An 18,651-nucleotide genomic window follows, 5' to 3' on the forward strand; every position below is an offset into this window, starting at 1 on the left:
CTAATACGACATGACGATACTGCGTATATTAATCAGGCGTGCATATAACAGTCTGTGTAGAAAAAAAATTAGCTTGTTAAAAATGTTTGGAGAACGTCACTACATCAAACATTCCTTTGGGTAAAATTTAAAGGAGCATAGACACCTAACTTTTGGGTGCGTGTTTAATTCTTTGTAAAGATGTGTAAGGTGTTATTATACATAGGTATTATATTATAATATTAGCACCCACTTTTAGGTGCATGTTTTCTTCTTTGTAAATATGCGTAAGGTATTATTACACGTAGGTATATTATTATATTATTATAGGTATTATACGTGTTATTCTCCTACGACCAGTAAATAGTATATAATCAAATTTATTTCTCGGGCTGTTTCAGTTTCAAAAGCCGAACGATGACTGTGACGTCAACGTGTGCTTTTAGGTCACGTGAGGCATGAAAAAACGACAGTGTAATCGCTGCTTCGTCGTTTTAATTCACTGCAATATTAAAACTAGCTTCCCTCAAGAGACTGAATGACAACGAATGCAAAATTAGCAATTATGTTGCAGTTTTTTCATATATCGCGCGACCTAGAAGCACATGCTGACGTCACTGATCATTCGACTGCTGAAACCGAAACATCATGACAGAAAATGTGTATTATTTAGCGGTCGTAGGCGAATACCATGCATACTAGTTTCCTCCGCATCATTGTAGAGAAAAAAATCATGTCACCAAAATTAAGTGTCTATACTCCTTTAAGAGCGACTGCAGACTCTTACTGTTTTAAGCTGTCACCTCAGGCTTTCTTTATGTTTAGTGTAGGTATTATACTTCGGCGGACAACCGTTCCGCGGCGCATCGATGCAACGCGGCCGGCCCCCATGATTGAAGTGCACGTAGCAGACGAACTCCTGCTCGGCAAGCACGTTTTCTTCGCGTGTAGCACTGCCGCTTGGAATCCGCGGGCATTGGAGATTCGGCCGGTAGTCCCCGGGCCCGATAGACGCACGAAACTACGTCGTAAACGAACGGCACTTCGACTGGGCAGTTGCGCTGTTTAGCGCTGTTAGAAGCCGGTCGAGAAACGGGCGCAGCGACGAAAGTTGGTCGCTGGGTGGGACCCCTTCGATTCTGTGCTGGAAGCTCGGATAAGGGTCAATGATCCTTCCGCGATAAGTGGGAGCGAAAGTGCGTTTTGTGCACGTGGACATACGTTAGGCTCATGTTAGGTGTATTACTACAGCGTTACCCGAGTGTGATGTATCACTGGCTTCTTGATTTCCGCGAAAGCGTGTATAGCTGTCATAAATTCAGTTCCTTTGCAAAAACTTGGTATAAGGTAGAACGTCTTTCAGCATGCAGTCCTCACGAATCAGGTTTTTTTTCACACCTTAATATCTCTCGCACTGTGTACTTTGCGCAGCTTAATTAATTAGGTGGTATACTTTGTGAAAACTTTCTGGATGCAATAATTTCCTGCATCGGACCTAACGGGTGCTCGTGGTCACGTTCCACTTGGTCCAATTGTGCACTAATTTACGATTGGAAATTTGAAAGTGGTACCAATGGGAAATTAGTCATCTGGAGTCTATTGTTTGTTTGATTGTTTTTTACTGGGCGGAGAGCCGCCCGTAGTTCAGGTACATTTACGGGGAAGAGATAGGTGATCCGGCCACTCGCTACGGCGTCCGCGGTGCGTGTGAACCGGGTAAATCTATGAAAAAAGGCGCCGATTCTATTTTGCGTGGGAGTCCTCTGCACATGACCGGACCTGGGAAGCCTTGTTACCTCATCAGAGCAGTCGTTTTTTTCTCTCTCTTCTCTCCGCCGCGAATGTGTCTTAACTAAATGCTGCTCTCCGGTTTCACGGAAGCGCTGCTGCTGTTAACCACTATCCGAGCTTCGATCCTAGATTGGAGGTGACCCAAGCCCGCCACCAGCTTTCGTCGCTGCGCCTGTTTTCTGGATTGTCTCGAGCAGCGCTAAGAAGCGCCCAGTCGAAGAGCTGTTTGTTTACGACGTAATTACGTGCAGCTATTGCGCCCGGCCGCCGTCTAGCGGCCGAATCTCCGATGCACGCGCATTCCAAGCGGCAAGGCGAAACATGCGGCAAAACATGCTCGTCTGCTACGTGCACCTCAAGCATCTACAAACATGGCGGCCGGTGGCCGCACACAGCAGCGCTGCGGAGCGGCTCTTCTCCAGAGCACGCTACCCATAACAATGAAGCATATAAAAATTTATAGCGTCAAATCTACTTAAGATAATTCAGCGAATTTTATATTTAAATGTTCAGTGGACTTTCCAATAAGCGTGCGAAATTAATTACTCTGCACAAAAAAAAAATTCATTGTGAAACCCGCGTCCCCATTAAATTCAAACCAATATAGACTGAGAAGATTTCCCTCAAAATTCTGCGCTTGTGCAAGTGAATTGTACAATAGGTACGGGAAGATGCTGTAAAGAATTTCCTGGTGAACTCCGGGTACTGGAGCACCGGATACGCACGCACGCTCACGCAAGCAGACGCGCACGCAAAAAAACGCACTGCACCTGTTTCGTCTGCGCTCGGGGAGAATGCAGTCACGCACACAGCAGCCCGCGTCGATAGATTTTCGCATTCCCCTACTGCTCTGTAGGGAGATGCTAGCCTATGCGCATTTTACCACTTTTATCACCCTAGTGCTCGTGCTGGTTTTAAACGCGCTCTCCCGCATGCCTGTTACACTGCTTCGTGTGCCCATTACCGAACTTCGACCAGTTTATTTGGCAAGATGCACACGATAGAGGAATTCGGAGTTGCCGACATGCGACTGACGTCAGCGGTTGCTTGCTACAACGACCTTGCCAGCGTGTGGACAGCTCCAGCTGCTTGACACACGCAGAAAAAGCTCATTAATTCCCCGACTCTTACAGTGCGCAATGAGGTGTAGCTGTGCAGATAACTCCGTTTGGAAATTTTTACGCTTCTTTCCTTCGTTTGGACCACGAAACTATCGTTTTCTAACTGATTTCGCAACTTTAGTTTTATGCGAAGCATATTACAATAGGTAACCCAAGCCCTTCGTGACGGTTACACGCCGTGCACACCACGTGACACAATGACGTCACGACAGATGAGAGACGGGGCTCCAACTCGTGCCGTCGCTGCGGTTGCACGCCGTGTGAATCACGTGGTATGGTGACGTCACACTCCCGCGCATTTCGAACGCGCGTTCACACTCGGTGTAGGTGAAACGCTCGCTCCACCGGGCAGGCGGACGCGGCTTCCGTGGCAATCCAGGCGCCACCCAACGCGCGTCTCGGGGTTAGTCGGCGTTCCGCTGTAGCCATGCCGCTGTCTTCCCCCACGACGAAGGCTTCTAGTGGTTGTATTAAAATGACCAAGTATTCAACCAAGGAAAGCCTAGCCATCAATATGCTTCGCATCTGACTAGGCTTTACCTTAGCTAAGCCTCAGCCATTTTTTTTTCATGCACTCACATCTCTAGTCTTGAGCGATTTGTAGGACAATTGTTAATTTCAAAGTGCGCAGCAATAACGTCTTTCGCTGCTCGTCAACAGTCAGAAAGTGGCGCAGAATCATTTTTCACCCAGGACAAGAATTTGACCGAGCTCTCCTCTGTGTCCCTTTAATGCGAAAACTGGAAGGAAAATGTCCGGCTTGTTTTCCTTTATTTTTCTTTTCTTTTTAAGGCGAAAGCCTTTAATGTCTCATCGTTGTAAGCAGCAGTTGTCGACAGAGAATGTCACGCTTTTCAGTTGGTCGAAACGGTCGTGACGTCACAGTGCGCCAATTTCAAACGGGGCCAATTGTACTTTGGCTAGTAACCATGGGACCATATAGTGATGCTCCAAGTAAGTGGGACTGAGCCTAGTTAATTGCTTAATTACCCAATTAGCCCAATTAACTTCTCTAGTCAGGCCATATAAATAAATAAAACCCAGTAAGAAATTCGTCGAGCTCGGGAATCGAACCCCGGTCTTCGGAGTGCGAGACGAGCATGCTATCCACTCCGCCATGCCAGCTCGATGGTTTGGAATGAACAAAGGCACGTCTAGTGAATACGGTGTCTTCGCTCACTGCCATCCTCCTCCCTTCCCTTCCGGCGAGGTTTAGGTGTCCACCGAGATATGAGAGAGAAATACATTTCCTTTCCTCAAAAACCAATTTACCGACGCGCGAGGCGTAGAACCGAATGGGCGATGGCGTTCTATGGACTCCCTGGCAGCGTTGCAAGACTCTCTCGCGTTCCACTCTTAGAGGCGAAGCTTAACATCTTAACCACACATCAGTGACCACACTTTAGGTCAAAAAAGTGCACCCCCCCCCCTGAATTTTGACGGGTGTCCACCGCGATATGTGAGACAGTTACTGCGTAATTTTCTTTCCTCAAATACAATTTTCATTTTCTTCATTACGGGCCATCTTAGTCTTTCTTCTTTCACTCCCACTTCCTCCGTTCCTCTACGGTGCGGTTCAGGTGTCCACCGAGATGACAGAGATTTACTGCACCATTTCCTTTTCTCAAAAACCGTTGCGTTGAAACGGCAAGGCATCGTGCCGAACGGGTGGTGGCGTTCCGTGGACTCCCTGGCAGCGCTACAACACGCTGTCGCGTTCCACTCCTAAAGGCGAAGCTTAAGTTTAATTAGCAGTTAATTAGTATTCAGGCATTAATCAGTAATTAACCATTAATTAGTGATTTGTCATCACTTAGTAATTAGTACTCAATTACATGTGACGCCACCAGTGCCACAGAAGCACTGAAAGTGGTGCGGAAAACGCTTTCGCCTCTACGCACTTTAGACAGTCAAAGTGCCCCCTGAATTTTTTTCACTCAAAGGTAGGGGCAAATAATGGTGGCACTTAGTTCGAAAACCGCCTGATAAGGAGTCTTCCTGTAATCTCTTAATAAAGCGAGGGCCTGAAGCAATGATTTGCTCGCGGCGGCTGGAATTTCTTTGGAGGAGAAATTCTAGAGGCCCGTGTACTGTGCGATGCCAGTGCACGTTAAAGAACCCCAGGTGGTCGAAATTTCCGGAGCCCTCCACTACGGCGTCCCTCATAGCCTTAGTCGCTTTGGGACGTTAAACCCCATAAACCAACCAACCAATGATTTGCTGTCTTAAATTATAGCACGCAGGCACCCTGGGACCGGTCCAAGGCATTGTTTCATTTTAGTGGACGATCTCGGAACCTGCGTCCACCAAAAGCGAGCTGCCTCAGCACGTGCGGCCTGTATCTACGCTTTGGACATCTCAAAGTCTTTCCAGTATAGTTTGGTTTAGTTTGGTTTATTGGGCTTTAACGTCTCAAAGCAACTCAGGCTAGTAGACACGACGTAGTGAAGGGCTCCGGAAATTTCGACCGCCTGGGGTTCTTTAACGCATCGCACAGCATACGGACCTCTAGAATTTCGCCTTTATCGAATTTCGACCGCCGCGGCTGGGATCGAACCCGCGTCTTTCGGGTCAGCAACCGAGCGCCGTAACCACTGAGGCACCGCGGCGGGCTCCAGAGTATAGTGTTCCTTTATCACGTACGCGGCGCCGTACTTGGAAGGATTGTGGCGGTCACCGCTTATTGTCGGGGTAAGAATCACCAAAGTCTTAAGTGAATTCTGCAGTGTGAACTTCCAGTGCATATCTGCAGCCATCTGCAGGATAGGCTTTCGTAGAGACATTGGAGAAAACTGGCGCTGCAATTGTTTTTTCACCGTGGGAATGTTTTCAAGTGGGAGGTTCTCATCACTCTTAGCTTCTGAGCGTCCGAAAGTTGAGCCTCGTCTGCAGAATTATGTCTTCTTATCGATTCACAGTTCTTAAGGTGTTTTATTATTCTTATAAGGTGCCCAATGGCAGGCGTTAACGCGCACGAAATGTAGTTTGCTTCATTTCAATCCTGAAATGCACGACTTGAAGAATTTAATTAATTTACAACGGAAACAGCTTCGTGTTTCCGTGAGATGCAGAAATATGCGCGAACAATCAAGATGCCTTCTGAAAGCACAGGTACTGCTCCCGTATCAATACTGTTTACAATAGCCAAAATTCTAAACCCACCATTCTGGCCAAGTAAAATACGAGTTTACGCTTAACGGCATACTTCTGATGCATGATACGAGTGTGAAGTATCGTTTCCCTCAAGGGAGATTTGAAAAACTGCTCTTTACAGCGTGGGTTGATGGATATGCTGCTATTTACCCATAAGATGAATTAGCCCTTATGAATAAAAACGGAGTAAGTTGCCCTCTCGCACACCCCAGTTTAGGGGCATGATATGCTGACCAAGCACAGGGGCAATTTCCATCACTAAACATATCTAATACTTACGGTTGGCAACGGAAACAAATTCCCTCCTCAAAACATGTGAAGTTCTGACAGTTACGAAAATTTCAACCGAGGTTTCAATCTCCTCTGTTTTCTTACTTCAGAAGCTCCGGTGCCGCGTTTAGAGCCTCCTCCCGTGGCTGACTGCATCAAGTTACTATGCTTTGAAGTTAGAATGTTCATTAGTTGCCTAAAGTGAGAACTCCGTATATATAGTGATATAAATTTCCTTCGCGACTTGGGCAGCGTGCTCTGTCCGCCAGTACATATTACTTTCTTTTTATTCTCATAACAGATAAAGAAGGATAGATAGCCGGGCGAGTTTGTAACAATTCATTGGGGAGGGGGGGGGGGGGTACAGCGCGAACAAGACGAAGGACAAAGCAAGAAGACAGCGCTCGTCTGTGTAGTCTTCTTGCTTCATCCTACGTCTTGTTCTCGCTGTACCCCCCACGATGAATTATATAAGATAATTCGTGTTTACAGTGTATCCACTCTTTTTTTGTTGAATCACCAGAGTGGACGTACAAGCTATACAAGCCATTAAACTCATTCTTTATAATAGCAGCGAAGCCAAGCAAGAGGGATAGAATGTCTCAGAGATTCCCGTACCTGGAGGAATATTATTCGGTGCCAGCCGTACTGCTTGGTGCGCCGACGGCGTCATGGCTTTACTGGGAAATCTCTGCCGTCAACGTGCCCCTATCTTCGCTTACCAGCCCAATGAAACTGTGGAATATTGGGGCTGGATGCCGTGTGACTACCAGGTGTTCGTCAGTTCGCAGATATACTTGCCGCTGCGAAGCAACCGCAGTTCTAGTCCAACATTTGCCACGAATACGCCTATATGGGAATAGAAAGAGAGAGTAGGCTGTCCTCTGGCGCACTCCCTTTTATACAACGGTACGTGGCAGAGGACAGCTTTACTGCCTTTTTACTCCCTACTGTTTCGAGTAAGCAGTTCAGGGGCTTTGGACTAGGATGGCTGTTGCCTTGCAGGCAACAGCCATCGTCTCCCGCTTCGGGTCTGATCTGACATTACAAGCCGGAAATAAATAAACAGAATAATTCATCGGCTAAAGTAGCCGGGCTTGCAACGAACCATCCCCTCGGGATTTAGATGCACGAAATCCCGAAAAAGGGAAAGGGGATGTCTGTCGCAGATATTACGGGAAACAAATGTTTAAAATTCGTTTGCCGTCTATCGTGAACGAACTGATTGTAGACACAGATACTACCTCTAAATGATTAATTGATTTCTACAGTATATATTTGTGAAATAAACAAAATGTAGATGCCAGAATCGTTCGCTCTCTGTCTGCTCCTTGTAATGTACACAGCTCCAGTGGTGTAGCAATAGCCGGGTCCTCTTTCCCAGCCTGCATCCTCCCCCGGCAGCATCCTGCCGCATCTTCCATCTAACACATCTCGTATACCTACGAGCCCTCACCCTCCAGAAGCTCCACCCAACCCTCTCCACCGTCCGTAAGGCTTCCAACCACCACCTGATTGATCTGATTTGTGTTGTTAATTAGCTCGGTATCACCTAACCATCTGTTAGCCGTTCTGGTTAGCTTAGCTGGTAAAGCGACTGGCCCCTATAGGCGTTGTTTCCGAGTTTGTTCTTCGGAGCAGGAGAAATTTTTTCCACAACGAGGTTTCTGTGAAAGCCGTTAGCTTTTCTTCGTAGCCGTATGGCTGCGCTTGGGTGAACGTTAAAAATTACTCGCTGATTACAACCGCAGTTCTCGGTTACCACGCATGTGCGGGCATTGTCATAGAGAGCGCACGTGCAGTGAGCTGTCACAATTCGCTCTTTTTGGCATTTGTTCGCTTCCCTGATACAACAAAGGGCCATTCTGAGATCGCGCTCGTTCTTCGCTTCCTCTTTCCATTGTTCAGAGAGGCTGCAGTTAGCTTCTTTTTTTTTTAGTTTGTTCTCGCTCTCTGCTCTTCATTAAGTTCTCCCACAAATGTTTCCTCGCCCACACGACGCGAGCAGCGCCCAAGGAGTCATTTTCATCGCGGTAATCTGACCCACAATGTGAGATGGGCATGTTGTGCCTTGCTTAGAAGTTCAGAAAAGGGGAAAAAAATACAGACGATTGCGGTAGGGGGGGATTCAGAATTTGAGCGCAGCTCTTCATACGACATCTGCCACCATCCGGAATCTTCCCCTGCCAGCCAGCTTGCAGGTGGCGTCTCGTTCTGCTACTTGGACAACCGGTTACGCCGACAACGACTACGACGCCAAACGCAGGAACGGCGCCTCTGAGCTGCGCACTAAAAGCAACTTTTCCTTGCGTATCGGAGCTCACGTTGCTCCTAGGCGTGCTATTGTCAAGGGACCCTGAATTAATTTCGACGACATAAAGTCTGTTATCCTCCAGCGACACGTGTATCAGTGCGCGAGCGCTTGTGCTAGGACAGAAGAGTGAAAGTGTTGGCAGGAATTTGTCGTTAGGAAGGAACGTGTCGTAGACGCCGCTCCTTCCTCTGCGCGAGTACCGACGTCTTCGAGTGTCGGCTGCGTTGACGGAGGCGCTCGGCGGCCGCAGCTCGTCTCGCGACCTTGGCACGAACGGCGCGTCGCGTCAGCCGCCCGCCCGCTCGTCACTCCGGCGTGGGCTGCAGGCTGCTCTGCGCGCAAACTTCCGCGCTCACCTGTGCAAACACGCGGGCCTGTTCGCGTCAGAGCACGCGCGGTCGTGTATTCCTGCTTGTAGCTGAGAGACTGGGAAGCGCCGAGGAGGCCAGAGCGGCATAGAAAGGCCGGCCTCTGCCTCCTCAGCTGTCGCTACAGGTGTTAAATGGATCGGACGGCTTGCTGCATGAATGCGGATGCGGAATGCGGGACCTCGCCTCAGATTGCGATTTCTTTTTGTGGACTTTGGGAACCTTCTATTTATCATCTCTTTTCTGCGAGAGCTCCATGAGGGATTTTTTTCGGGACAACTGGGTCGTCCAGGGTGCAGCCGTGCAGTAACCGAAAAATGCCGCTTTCGCCTGCACGAGGATGTCATTCAGCGGCCTCTCCAGTGTGAGGGACGTGTACTGAGTATAATAGGCAATGTCGAGAATAAGCAGACTGTAGTCATTCGGTCTATATGAGGCCCGGAGTGAGCGCATCTAGTTCGAAGGGGGGGGGGGGGATGTTGCATGGAGAGAGGTGAAATTTTGTGACCATTTTCTTTCTCCTAAAACGTTCCGGTAACCCCGTCAATTTTTTTGAGTGGCCCCGTTTGAAGGCGGTTGACTCATCTCGCAACAATTCTGGTTGCAAGACCGAGTCTTAAAGCACTATTCGCCTTGGGTAATGTAAAAAGTTTTAAGCGGATTGCTACTTGCTCTGCTGCAAGCTGCCTTTATTGATTTCTGCTAAGGTCCCAAAATATGGGACTGTAGCATCTGTAATGATATAAAATGAGTATTTCTTCCAGCAGTTCTTAATGTATGCGGTGTAGAGAGCTTTCGACGCATAGCTGACCCCTTGACGAATAGCTGACGTCCCTGTTGAAGACCACACTCCTGTGTCTCGTTACAAGAGCTTTCCACACGATCGGTCTCGTTGCAAATTACACTTTCATAGGTAAAGAACATGTGCGTAGAAAACAAAACAAAAAAAAAACCCTAAGGATGATCGTTCGCGTTGAAAAGAAAAAAAAAATCTGAGAAGGTGTCGATATGATCTGCCGAGTCTCAATGAAGCCAAGGACGGCACATGGTAGTTTGAGGGCGCCCTAAAAAATGATACGTCCAAGACTGCACCGCTAACGCACAACAGCCTTAATTCAGTATCAAGCAGGAGGAAGAGAGATGGTACAGGAAATTGGCGAAGGTAATGGCAGAGTTACATGAGTATACATAATTGGAAGTCGTGTTTGTAAACAAAGGCGGCGCTGTGGTTGGCTGCAGCCTACTGGGTAGGCAAACAATGAGCACACCTGCACTGCGTCTAGCGAATTAAGCCGCACTGCAAACCAGTTCTTGTGTGGCAATATTCAGAAGCGTGCGTGTCGCTGGTGCCTAGAATTTTTTTTTTTTTTGCTTATGCCTGGTGAGTAGCACTGCGCTTTTTCAGCCTGTCCGCCAGATGCAATTACCACGCTCAGCGCGGAGTCGGCTTCCTCCCCCACTCCGAGCAAATAAAACTGAGAAATCAAAGTTTGAGCTAACCTAGCCCTCTAAAGTTCTCAATTTTGGGTTGATACGGCCTACTCAGTTGCTAGTGCTTGAAGGAGCGTTTCGCGAAGCGGCTTTGCCCACGCTTTTGCACGACTAACCTAGAGGTGTGCTTTTATCCCAGCCACTTCATTCCGGATAAGATTAAAAATTACTTGGCGCTTTAGTCACGCACTTGCAGTGAATAAGGCGAAATGCGATGTTTCTATGTTTTAGAAATTTCTCGAGTGCGCAGCGACCTTAACTAACTTTTCTCTGCTTCCTGAAACAGACGTTTCTAGGAGGAGTCGAAGTCTCTCGCCATCGGTAAGACATTGAGATCCGCAAGAATACTCTCTCTTTGCTGCCTTGAGTTCGAGAATGGTGCACAAAACACATGTAGAGATGTCTCCCAGGAGCATCAAGCGATAATTACGTTCGCTTTAATGAGCTAATTTTTTCAAAGCGTAAGCTTCTTACTTTAATATTTGTATAGCTTTTATTTGTAGCCGTATGGCTGTGCATAGTTTGATGCAAATGAGTAATCACTCTCTTATTGCAAAACTACTCCACCTTGGAGGATTCCCCTACACATGCGACCAATATTTTATTCAAGTGCGTGTTTTGTTGATCAGAAAGACTGTGTGGTGGTATTTACTGTGTTCGCCCTGTTCTGACGGTCTCAAATGGGAAAATTCAGATAATTTGGTAAACAGGAGTGCATGACTTTGCTCATACCCTAGCGATGTTTTGTTGCTTTCGAAGGCTGTTGTTGGTAAGAGTCGCCTGATGATGTTCGCGAAAGTGAAAATGAAGAAACTACGTACGTGTCGTACTATACTTCCTGATTCCGGAGCTGCTTCGGTGACTTCGAGTTCAGTGGCTCGCACTCAAGCAGCAGCTGCTTTGTCTTTCTTTTTTTGTGCGAAGAGGTGCTGGACACTTAGTCCGTGTGAATGGGGTTTAAAAAGCCCCCTGCCCCCCCCCCCCCCCCCCCCCCTCCCGTTTCCTCCGTGCATTAAACTTAGTCTCTCACGCGTACGCGAGGTGTCGCGTCTTCTCATCTTCAGAACACGATAGAACGCGGACGAGTTACAGGTGTTGATTCTTGCACTGTTTGCCGCGCGACTGAAGAGCAAACATGCGGGCTAAATCCAGAAGCGAACAGATCAGATTTTCATGCAGAAATGCATTGCAAATCTCAAAGCTGTTCCGTCGCCGAAAAGGTCTATTAGCTCCGCTCTACCATCACTTTTACCTCATACCTGACCTCCAGAAACCCATGCAAACTTAGGCCGCTTCCTTTCTTGGGCCTTTCGGCGCAACCGCAACAACACAACCTGTCGCCATATCGGAAGTGACAGAGGGTGCGAGCATGAAAAAAAAAATCACCGGGAAGGGCTCGCCAAATTTCGCGCGTAGTTGTGGGTTCTCTGCTGCGTGTACAATCGTATTATTTGCCCCAGGAGTTCATGACAGTACAGTGCAGTGATTGAGCGAGTAGATGTGCTGTCCTCGGAAGGTGTTTCAGGGCCCCTTCAAGAATGTGGTGGAGAAGGGCCCATATTTCTTGCTTTCTTTCATGGCACAATTTCACTAGCGTTCATGTACGAGAACAGGGCCTAGGAAAGCACGCGATTTAAACGCGGTGCTCCTTCAGCGCTGCTCTGTTCGGCGGAAGTCCAGTCGTGCAGCTGGCGCAGAGTGCTCTGCTGGTCAGCCCCTGCGAGTGCTGCTTCCCTCTGGCGCAGGTGAGCAGCGAGGCGGTGATCCGCGCCTACCAGCGGCGGGTGCTCGACGTGGAGCCTCTGCTGAACGCCGTCGTGGACGAGCGTTTCGAGGAGGCCGTCGCCGAGGCCCGTGCCGCCGACGATCTGGCGAGGCAGAGCACGCCCGAGGAGCTGGAGCGCACCAAGCCGCTGTTGGGCGTCCCCTTCATCACCAAGAACTCGGTCATGATCCAGGGTGGGTGGCCCTCCCTGCCTGCAAGGGGGCGCTTGTGTCGAAAATCGAACTCGCCGCGATATCAGCCTCACCAAAGTGCCTAGTTACTAGTAGCAGTCGAGAGAAAACTATATAATAGTGGTATCTTGCCAGTGGTTCCCTGTGGGGTTACTAGGCTAACCAAGAGGCTTGGAATAACAACGTAAGGGGCCATAGAAAAAAGGGAACCGATGCGAGCTTAGTGCATCAGAGTGAGTTCCAAGGGAAGACAAACGTAATACAGGACGATAGTCCCTTAGGCAGATGACAGTAAGAACTTCGCGGGGATGGGGTGGCAGCGGAAGGCATATGGCAGAGTAAGTGGAAATCAATGCGAGATGTCCTTATTACCCAGCAGCGGACGTATCTGGGCTAATGGTGAACACGTTGACCCCCGCCACTTTCCTGCCCAGTCGGTCCGTTCTATGTGCGGCATTTGGCACTCACCACACTCCAGCGCATGCACAACGTTGCGAGAATCAGTGTATATTTTTATGCGAAGCATATTCCTAGAGCTACACTACAGCCCGTCGAGCGCGGCGGTGGAGCTACCATTGACCTTTAGCGTGACCACGTGACACCACGTGACAACATGACGTCACAGCAGAGGAGAGTGGGCTGCCGGCTCGCGCGGTCGGCCGCGGCGGTGGAGGCTCCACTTTAGAGGCGCGGCGGCTGACCACGTGACAACATGACGTCACAGCAGGGGAGAGAGAGATGGGCTGCCGGCTCGCGCGGTCGGCCGCGGCGGTGGAGGCTCCACATCAGAGGCGCTGCAGCTGACCACGTGACGCTACAGCAGCGGTATAAAGCTGAGCTTGCCTCGCTCTCCGGGCACTTACGAGGCGGCCAGGTTTTGGGATGCCGCCTAGAAGCAGGGCTGATTTGAACGAGAAGCGAAAGCTTCAGCGTGCCACAGAGACCGATGAAGAGCGGGATGAACGTCAACCAAGGAAAGCCATGTATTACCAAGCCTAGCCATCAATATGCTTCGCATCTGACTAGGCTTAACCTTAGCTAAGCCTCAGCCATTTTTTCTCGAAAAGAATGTTTGCAGTCAGAATCTGTGCTTTCGGTAACTGTTGTGGACTGCATGTGCCTGCAAACCTGGCACTGATTTCTTCCGAGGAAGGTCAAAGAATAAGAGCGAAAAGCGTGTCGTCTTAAGGAGGGCTTCAAATCACGTTCGTCCACCTGATGTTTTTTAACGTACTTTGACATCACCCAGCACACTGGCGTTTTTAATGCCATAGCTTAAGAACTGTCACACCAGAATCTCGTTAATGTCGTATGTCATGAAATCCTCTTATTGGTCGAGAGAAGTCACGCGACCTTGTGACGTGATCGCAACATGCCCGCTATAGAAGTGGCGATTAAATTAATGACTGCTAGAAAGGTCACGCCAATTTGTGACGTTATTACAATCTGACTTCCTGCTCGTAAGGAACTTATTGAAGGCAAACAGCGTAACGACTACCACCAACTCGCCCGTTTGGCTATAGTGAGGAACCTAGTTTCTAGACAGCAAACTAGCTAGATTCACAGGAGCAACGGGTCGGGGTGGTTGGTACTGCATACCTAGAAGAGCAGCGCTGGGAACAAGACTACGGACGAGAGTAAGGACAGAGAGTAAAGACAGCGCATGTGCTTGTCCTTAATTTCGTCCTTAATCTTGTTCCCATCGCTGCTCTTCCAGGCAAACCAAGATAGAGATTTGAAATCAAAATTCACAAAACAACTGGACAGATGCAAATTTAGGCACCATCAGAGCATAGCAGATACCTGCTACAGCAGCTAGCAGTCCGGAAATGACGGCTGATAAGTCGAAAATTACAAAGAAACTTACAAAGAACACAGATGTCGCAACAGAATCTGCGACAAATGTGAAATCTTTAGTAAAACTATTGCATTCTACTCCTAAGGAGGCTAAAGTGTGTTAATAATTTTGTTTTCGTTTCTCATAAATTGAAACGCAGCTACGGCGTCGAGGATTCGATCTTGCGACCACTGACTCAGCAGCCGATTGCCATAACTGCAACAGCGGCGGGAATTGTCTCAACTGCGCTGAATGGCTATTAATGATCCGAGCTGTTCGCATGGGTTTCCTAACAGGAGCGCTTACGGCGGATGAATTATTCTGGCATGAATAAAGCTCAAGAAAAAAAAAAGGCTCCTACTAGTGGGCGTTCTCGAAGGTACCGCTTATGAGAAGAGTTTTTCCTCCTTTCTCGTGCGGCATGGTGTAATTCTGTGTCGACGGAGCAACCCGCAGTTGTTTTGATGTCGTGCATATGTGTGAAGCCTCGAGGCAGCTCGAAAACGTCCGTATATGTCCGGTAAGCGCAGCCGTTACTCTCCAGGAAAAATTTTCCCCGCCGCGGTAGCCGCGTTTTCATAGAGGCAAAATGATTACGATGAGAACAAAAAATAAATAAACGCCCGTTTACTGACGCTCAGCGGCTCGGCAAACAACTCAACGCGGTCGAAGTCCATCCTTACGTCCACCACTGCGTGCCGAGTTGCCCGAAGTCTTCGTTTTCGGCCTACTAACCAGTAACGTGTTGAAGGAAGTTTGCCCTCCTTGTTTTAAAGGGGAGTAAACGCTGAATTTCGGGGTGCGTTAGATATTAGTATATCTAGATTACCGCGAAGTATTCGTCTGCGGCATGTATATAATATATTATTGAACTTATTCTCTCACCTCTACCGGTTTCCGTTTCAACAACTATGACGTCGTTAAGTCACGTCAGGCATAAAAAAAAAACTGCGATGTAATAGCTCCTTGGTCATTCTAATTCAGTACAACGGTAAAAGCCAGCCAAAGCATGCAGCTACTACGGAATCCAGATACCCGCATTTCGTCGTCTAGATAGCCTAGGTACCGGTAAACCGGCGCTCATAACCTGAGAGGGCCTAAAAGCACCCATAAGTCACGACCTGAGCTTCGACAGCTGTCAGCGGAATGCTGCGCCAGGATACTAAGGTGTGAATGGTAAGGTGCTACGCAGAGCACTTTCACTGCTCAGCTGCGCACTGCTTTCTCTTCATCCGCCCCGCACGTAGCAGAGCATTCGTGTAATACAGCTTCGTTTCTGGGGCACTTTGCTACGGCAGCGGCGCCCGTCTCGCAGTGTCAGCTTCCTTCGGCGCCTGGCTGGCTGGATTTCCGCTACGGCGCGAAGCCATTACGAAGGCAGATTCGGCCCCTACAGACGTGCTCCGGGCTTTTACACGGGGCTGTCAGGTCTCTTCGCCTCTCAGGCAACGTGGGGGCGTTGCGCAACCCTTTTTCTTTTCCCTTGCCCCCTCGAGAACAAAAGAGCTGAGCGGGGAAAAATGCCCGTCGTCGCGTCGTATTTGTGTAGACGGAAAGATGGGCGACCGCCGCTTGGGAGTCTTCTACTGCGACGCTGCTCTTTATCCTGTTCTCGAGGGGTATCGCAAGAGGAAGAAAAAAAGAAGACTAAAATACGCTGGGAGCGGAAGGTTTGAAACTTGTTGCGTAAGGCGGAAAAAGTCGGTCCAACGCTGAGCGGTGGAAAATTTTAACGACCGTTTGCTGTAACGCTCCGTGCTGCCGCGTCAGTTTCAGTATACAATGCGAAGCCGCTGTACAACATCCGTTACTCACTTTTCAGTCGAAGTCTATGCCGGATGTGCAGCCTCGGTAAAAATGGGGTCAGAGCTTCGATCTTGTTGATGTTGCCCTCATAAAAATGGCGCATGCCCACAAGTAGCATTGGCCATAACCAGGGGGTGACTACTAGTTTTGCGGATTGAATGCGCCACAAGTGAAATGAGATCAGAAAATTGGGCAACTTAGAATCAGTGGCGGAGATGGTTGAGGGTGGGAAAGCTTGAATTTGTGAGAGGTAAATAACATAAGAAATAAAAGCAGAAATGAAAATAGCAAAAAGAGAAGGCAGAAATAAATAAATAAAAGGGGAATAACGAAAAATTATCATGGTAGACGTTTCGATTCGAGAAGAAAATTATGAATAACGAAGCAAACATTTCCATTGGTACATCCAAGTATAGAAGCGCCAAAGGATTGAACAACTGCAGAAGGCAGGCGTAAACTGAGCTTATGGAATGGAACTTCTAACAGTCGCCTCCTTAGCGAAGTGTAGCGGCGGCAAATGATAAGAAAATGATCTGTGTCTGGCCCAGCACATTACGGACACCGGGGGGAGATAGCGAGACCAAGCCTATAAAGTAAAACTTTAGCTGCGGCACACGACAACGTAGTCGCGTGAAGGAAACTTCGAGTGTGCGAGATCGCCAAGCTTTACTCCTCCAAAGGAGGTGCTGAAAATCATCCAAGGAAGTAAGCGCTGATGCTGCAAATGCTCGCTTTAAAGTGTACGTACGAAATTGTGCCGTCGTCATGAACACACAGGTTGGAAAAGATTCTACGATTGGACCACTGAAGGCTGCCTTCGCTAAAGCATGAGCTGATTCATTGAAATGAAGGTGTCCAGGAACCCAAACAAACCTGCTCGGCTGCTGACCCAAAAGACGCGGGTTCGATCCCGGCCGCGGCGGCTAGAATTTCTTTGGAGGAGAAATTCTATAGGCCCGTGTACTGTGCGATGTCAGTGCACGTTAAAGAACCCCAGGTGGTGGAAATTTCCGGAGCCCTCCACTACGGCGTCTCTCATAGCCTTAGTCGCTTTGGGACGTTAAACTCCATAAACCAAACCAAACCAAACCGAACCCAAACAAACCGAACTGATTCGACATGTGGAGGGATCAGAACTTTCACCACGCGAAACGACTGCGATTCGGAAGACGTCGATTAGGAAGTGCATAAGTCGCGTGAAGGAAACGTAGTCGCGTGAAGGAAAGAGATAAGGATAATGAGTCCGTAACTATTATTACCGCAGAAAAAGAGTTGGGTAGCTTGCTCAGAGCAAGAACCACTGCTAGCAAGTCAACCAAATAAACAGACGTGAAGTCTGGAAGACGGAGACAATAGATCAGCCTAGGGTCCGCGACAAGAATCTGCTTTTTGTTCGCACAACGAGGCATCAGTCGCAATTGAAACACGTGAGCGAAAGGCCATTGAATAGTCTAGCAACACACTATTTACCAGCGGGAAAAGCATTAATTTGGCACAGCGTGACGATATCATCTAAGATGATGTCCACAAATGAGGTGGTAAACCGCGCCTGAACAATTTCAGGTATTCACACATTTAATAGCCCAAGCAAGGATTCAACAAAAAAGATCTAGGGAGTATAAAAACGAGACCATCCGGCTCCTAGAAATTCCCTTGAAAGACCAAGAAAAATCAATAGTGATAAATGCTGCTCCGAATCACACAGCGTTAAGAAAGTTTGCACGGTCAAAAGGTGAAACTTGCGGTAATAGATGGCACCGGCGCTTCAAGATACAAAACATTGTTGGTCACAAATCGCTTTGTGAGTCCGGCGGGTGGGACTTAGAGAATGACGTATCACGATGCATTTATCACAATAGTGAAGTTTACCGCTATGAATCCCGAACCACGCTATGGTGACCGCCAAACCCTCGCAAGTGACACTCAACAAGACTGCATGTGTGGCGTGACCTTGACATATTTCTGGCGTCTATCGGCTGGTGCAACTGAAGATGAATGACTCCGCGCGCGAAGGATGCGGCGTGGCGACAAGGGTTCGATTTGTCAACGTCGCATAACGTTCAATGCGCTTGACTCGGCTGTCTTTAGCGAGATTGATGGTAGTGCGCCCGGCTGTACACAGCGCCGGAGGTGTCCACGCACTTGTTAGAATGGCTGGGCAGGCAGCAGCGGTCACCAATGGTGCCGCAATTCTCTCTCAGTTGCGGCTAATTTTGATTTTATTCTTTGGCGGAGAGAGTTAAAACAGCGTTGCGAGGTCCAAGGAGAATGAAAGCGCAGCTTTGGACGATGATTGCAGCTTTCGCACGATCACAGGCTGAAGCCTATGCCTCTTTCCTGAGACAGGAATCAATGCGTCCGAACCAGCGTTGGATAGCTATAGTAGCATGATTTACGTGCCACAATTACTTACAAGACAGGCGAGAACAAGGTTTAAGATTCGTGGTCAATAAGGATATAGCTTACCATATAGACCATTTCTTCAGCTTTAAGGAGATGGTGGTAGTTATCGTAATTAGGCTTAATGAAGTGTGCAAGTTCAGGTTGTGAAGGCCTATACGCACC

General features: G+C 48.5%; 1 protein-coding gene across 2 annotated transcripts in view; it reads left to right on the forward strand.

Moving 5' to 3' along the window:
• Positions 1 to 18,651, forward strand: part of LOC149361538 (fatty-acid amide hydrolase 2-like) — a 97,982-nt gene that overhangs the window by 51,996 nt on the left and 27,335 nt on the right. For both annotated transcript variants that reach the window (XM_089572707.1, XM_089572706.1), the window contains one exon: positions 12,233 to 12,446. In XM_089572707.1, the coding sequence (XP_089428833.1) occupies positions 12,233 to 12,446 (214 nt within the window). The remainder of the gene's footprint in view (positions 1 to 12,232; positions 12,447 to 18,651) is intronic.

Source organism: Amblyomma mixtum, chromosome 2, assembly GCF_055824585.1.
Source record: "Amblyomma mixtum isolate Tamu chromosome 2, ASM5582458v1, whole genome shotgun sequence".
NCBI lineage: Eukaryota > Metazoa > Arthropoda > Arachnida > Ixodida > Ixodidae > Amblyomma > Amblyomma mixtum.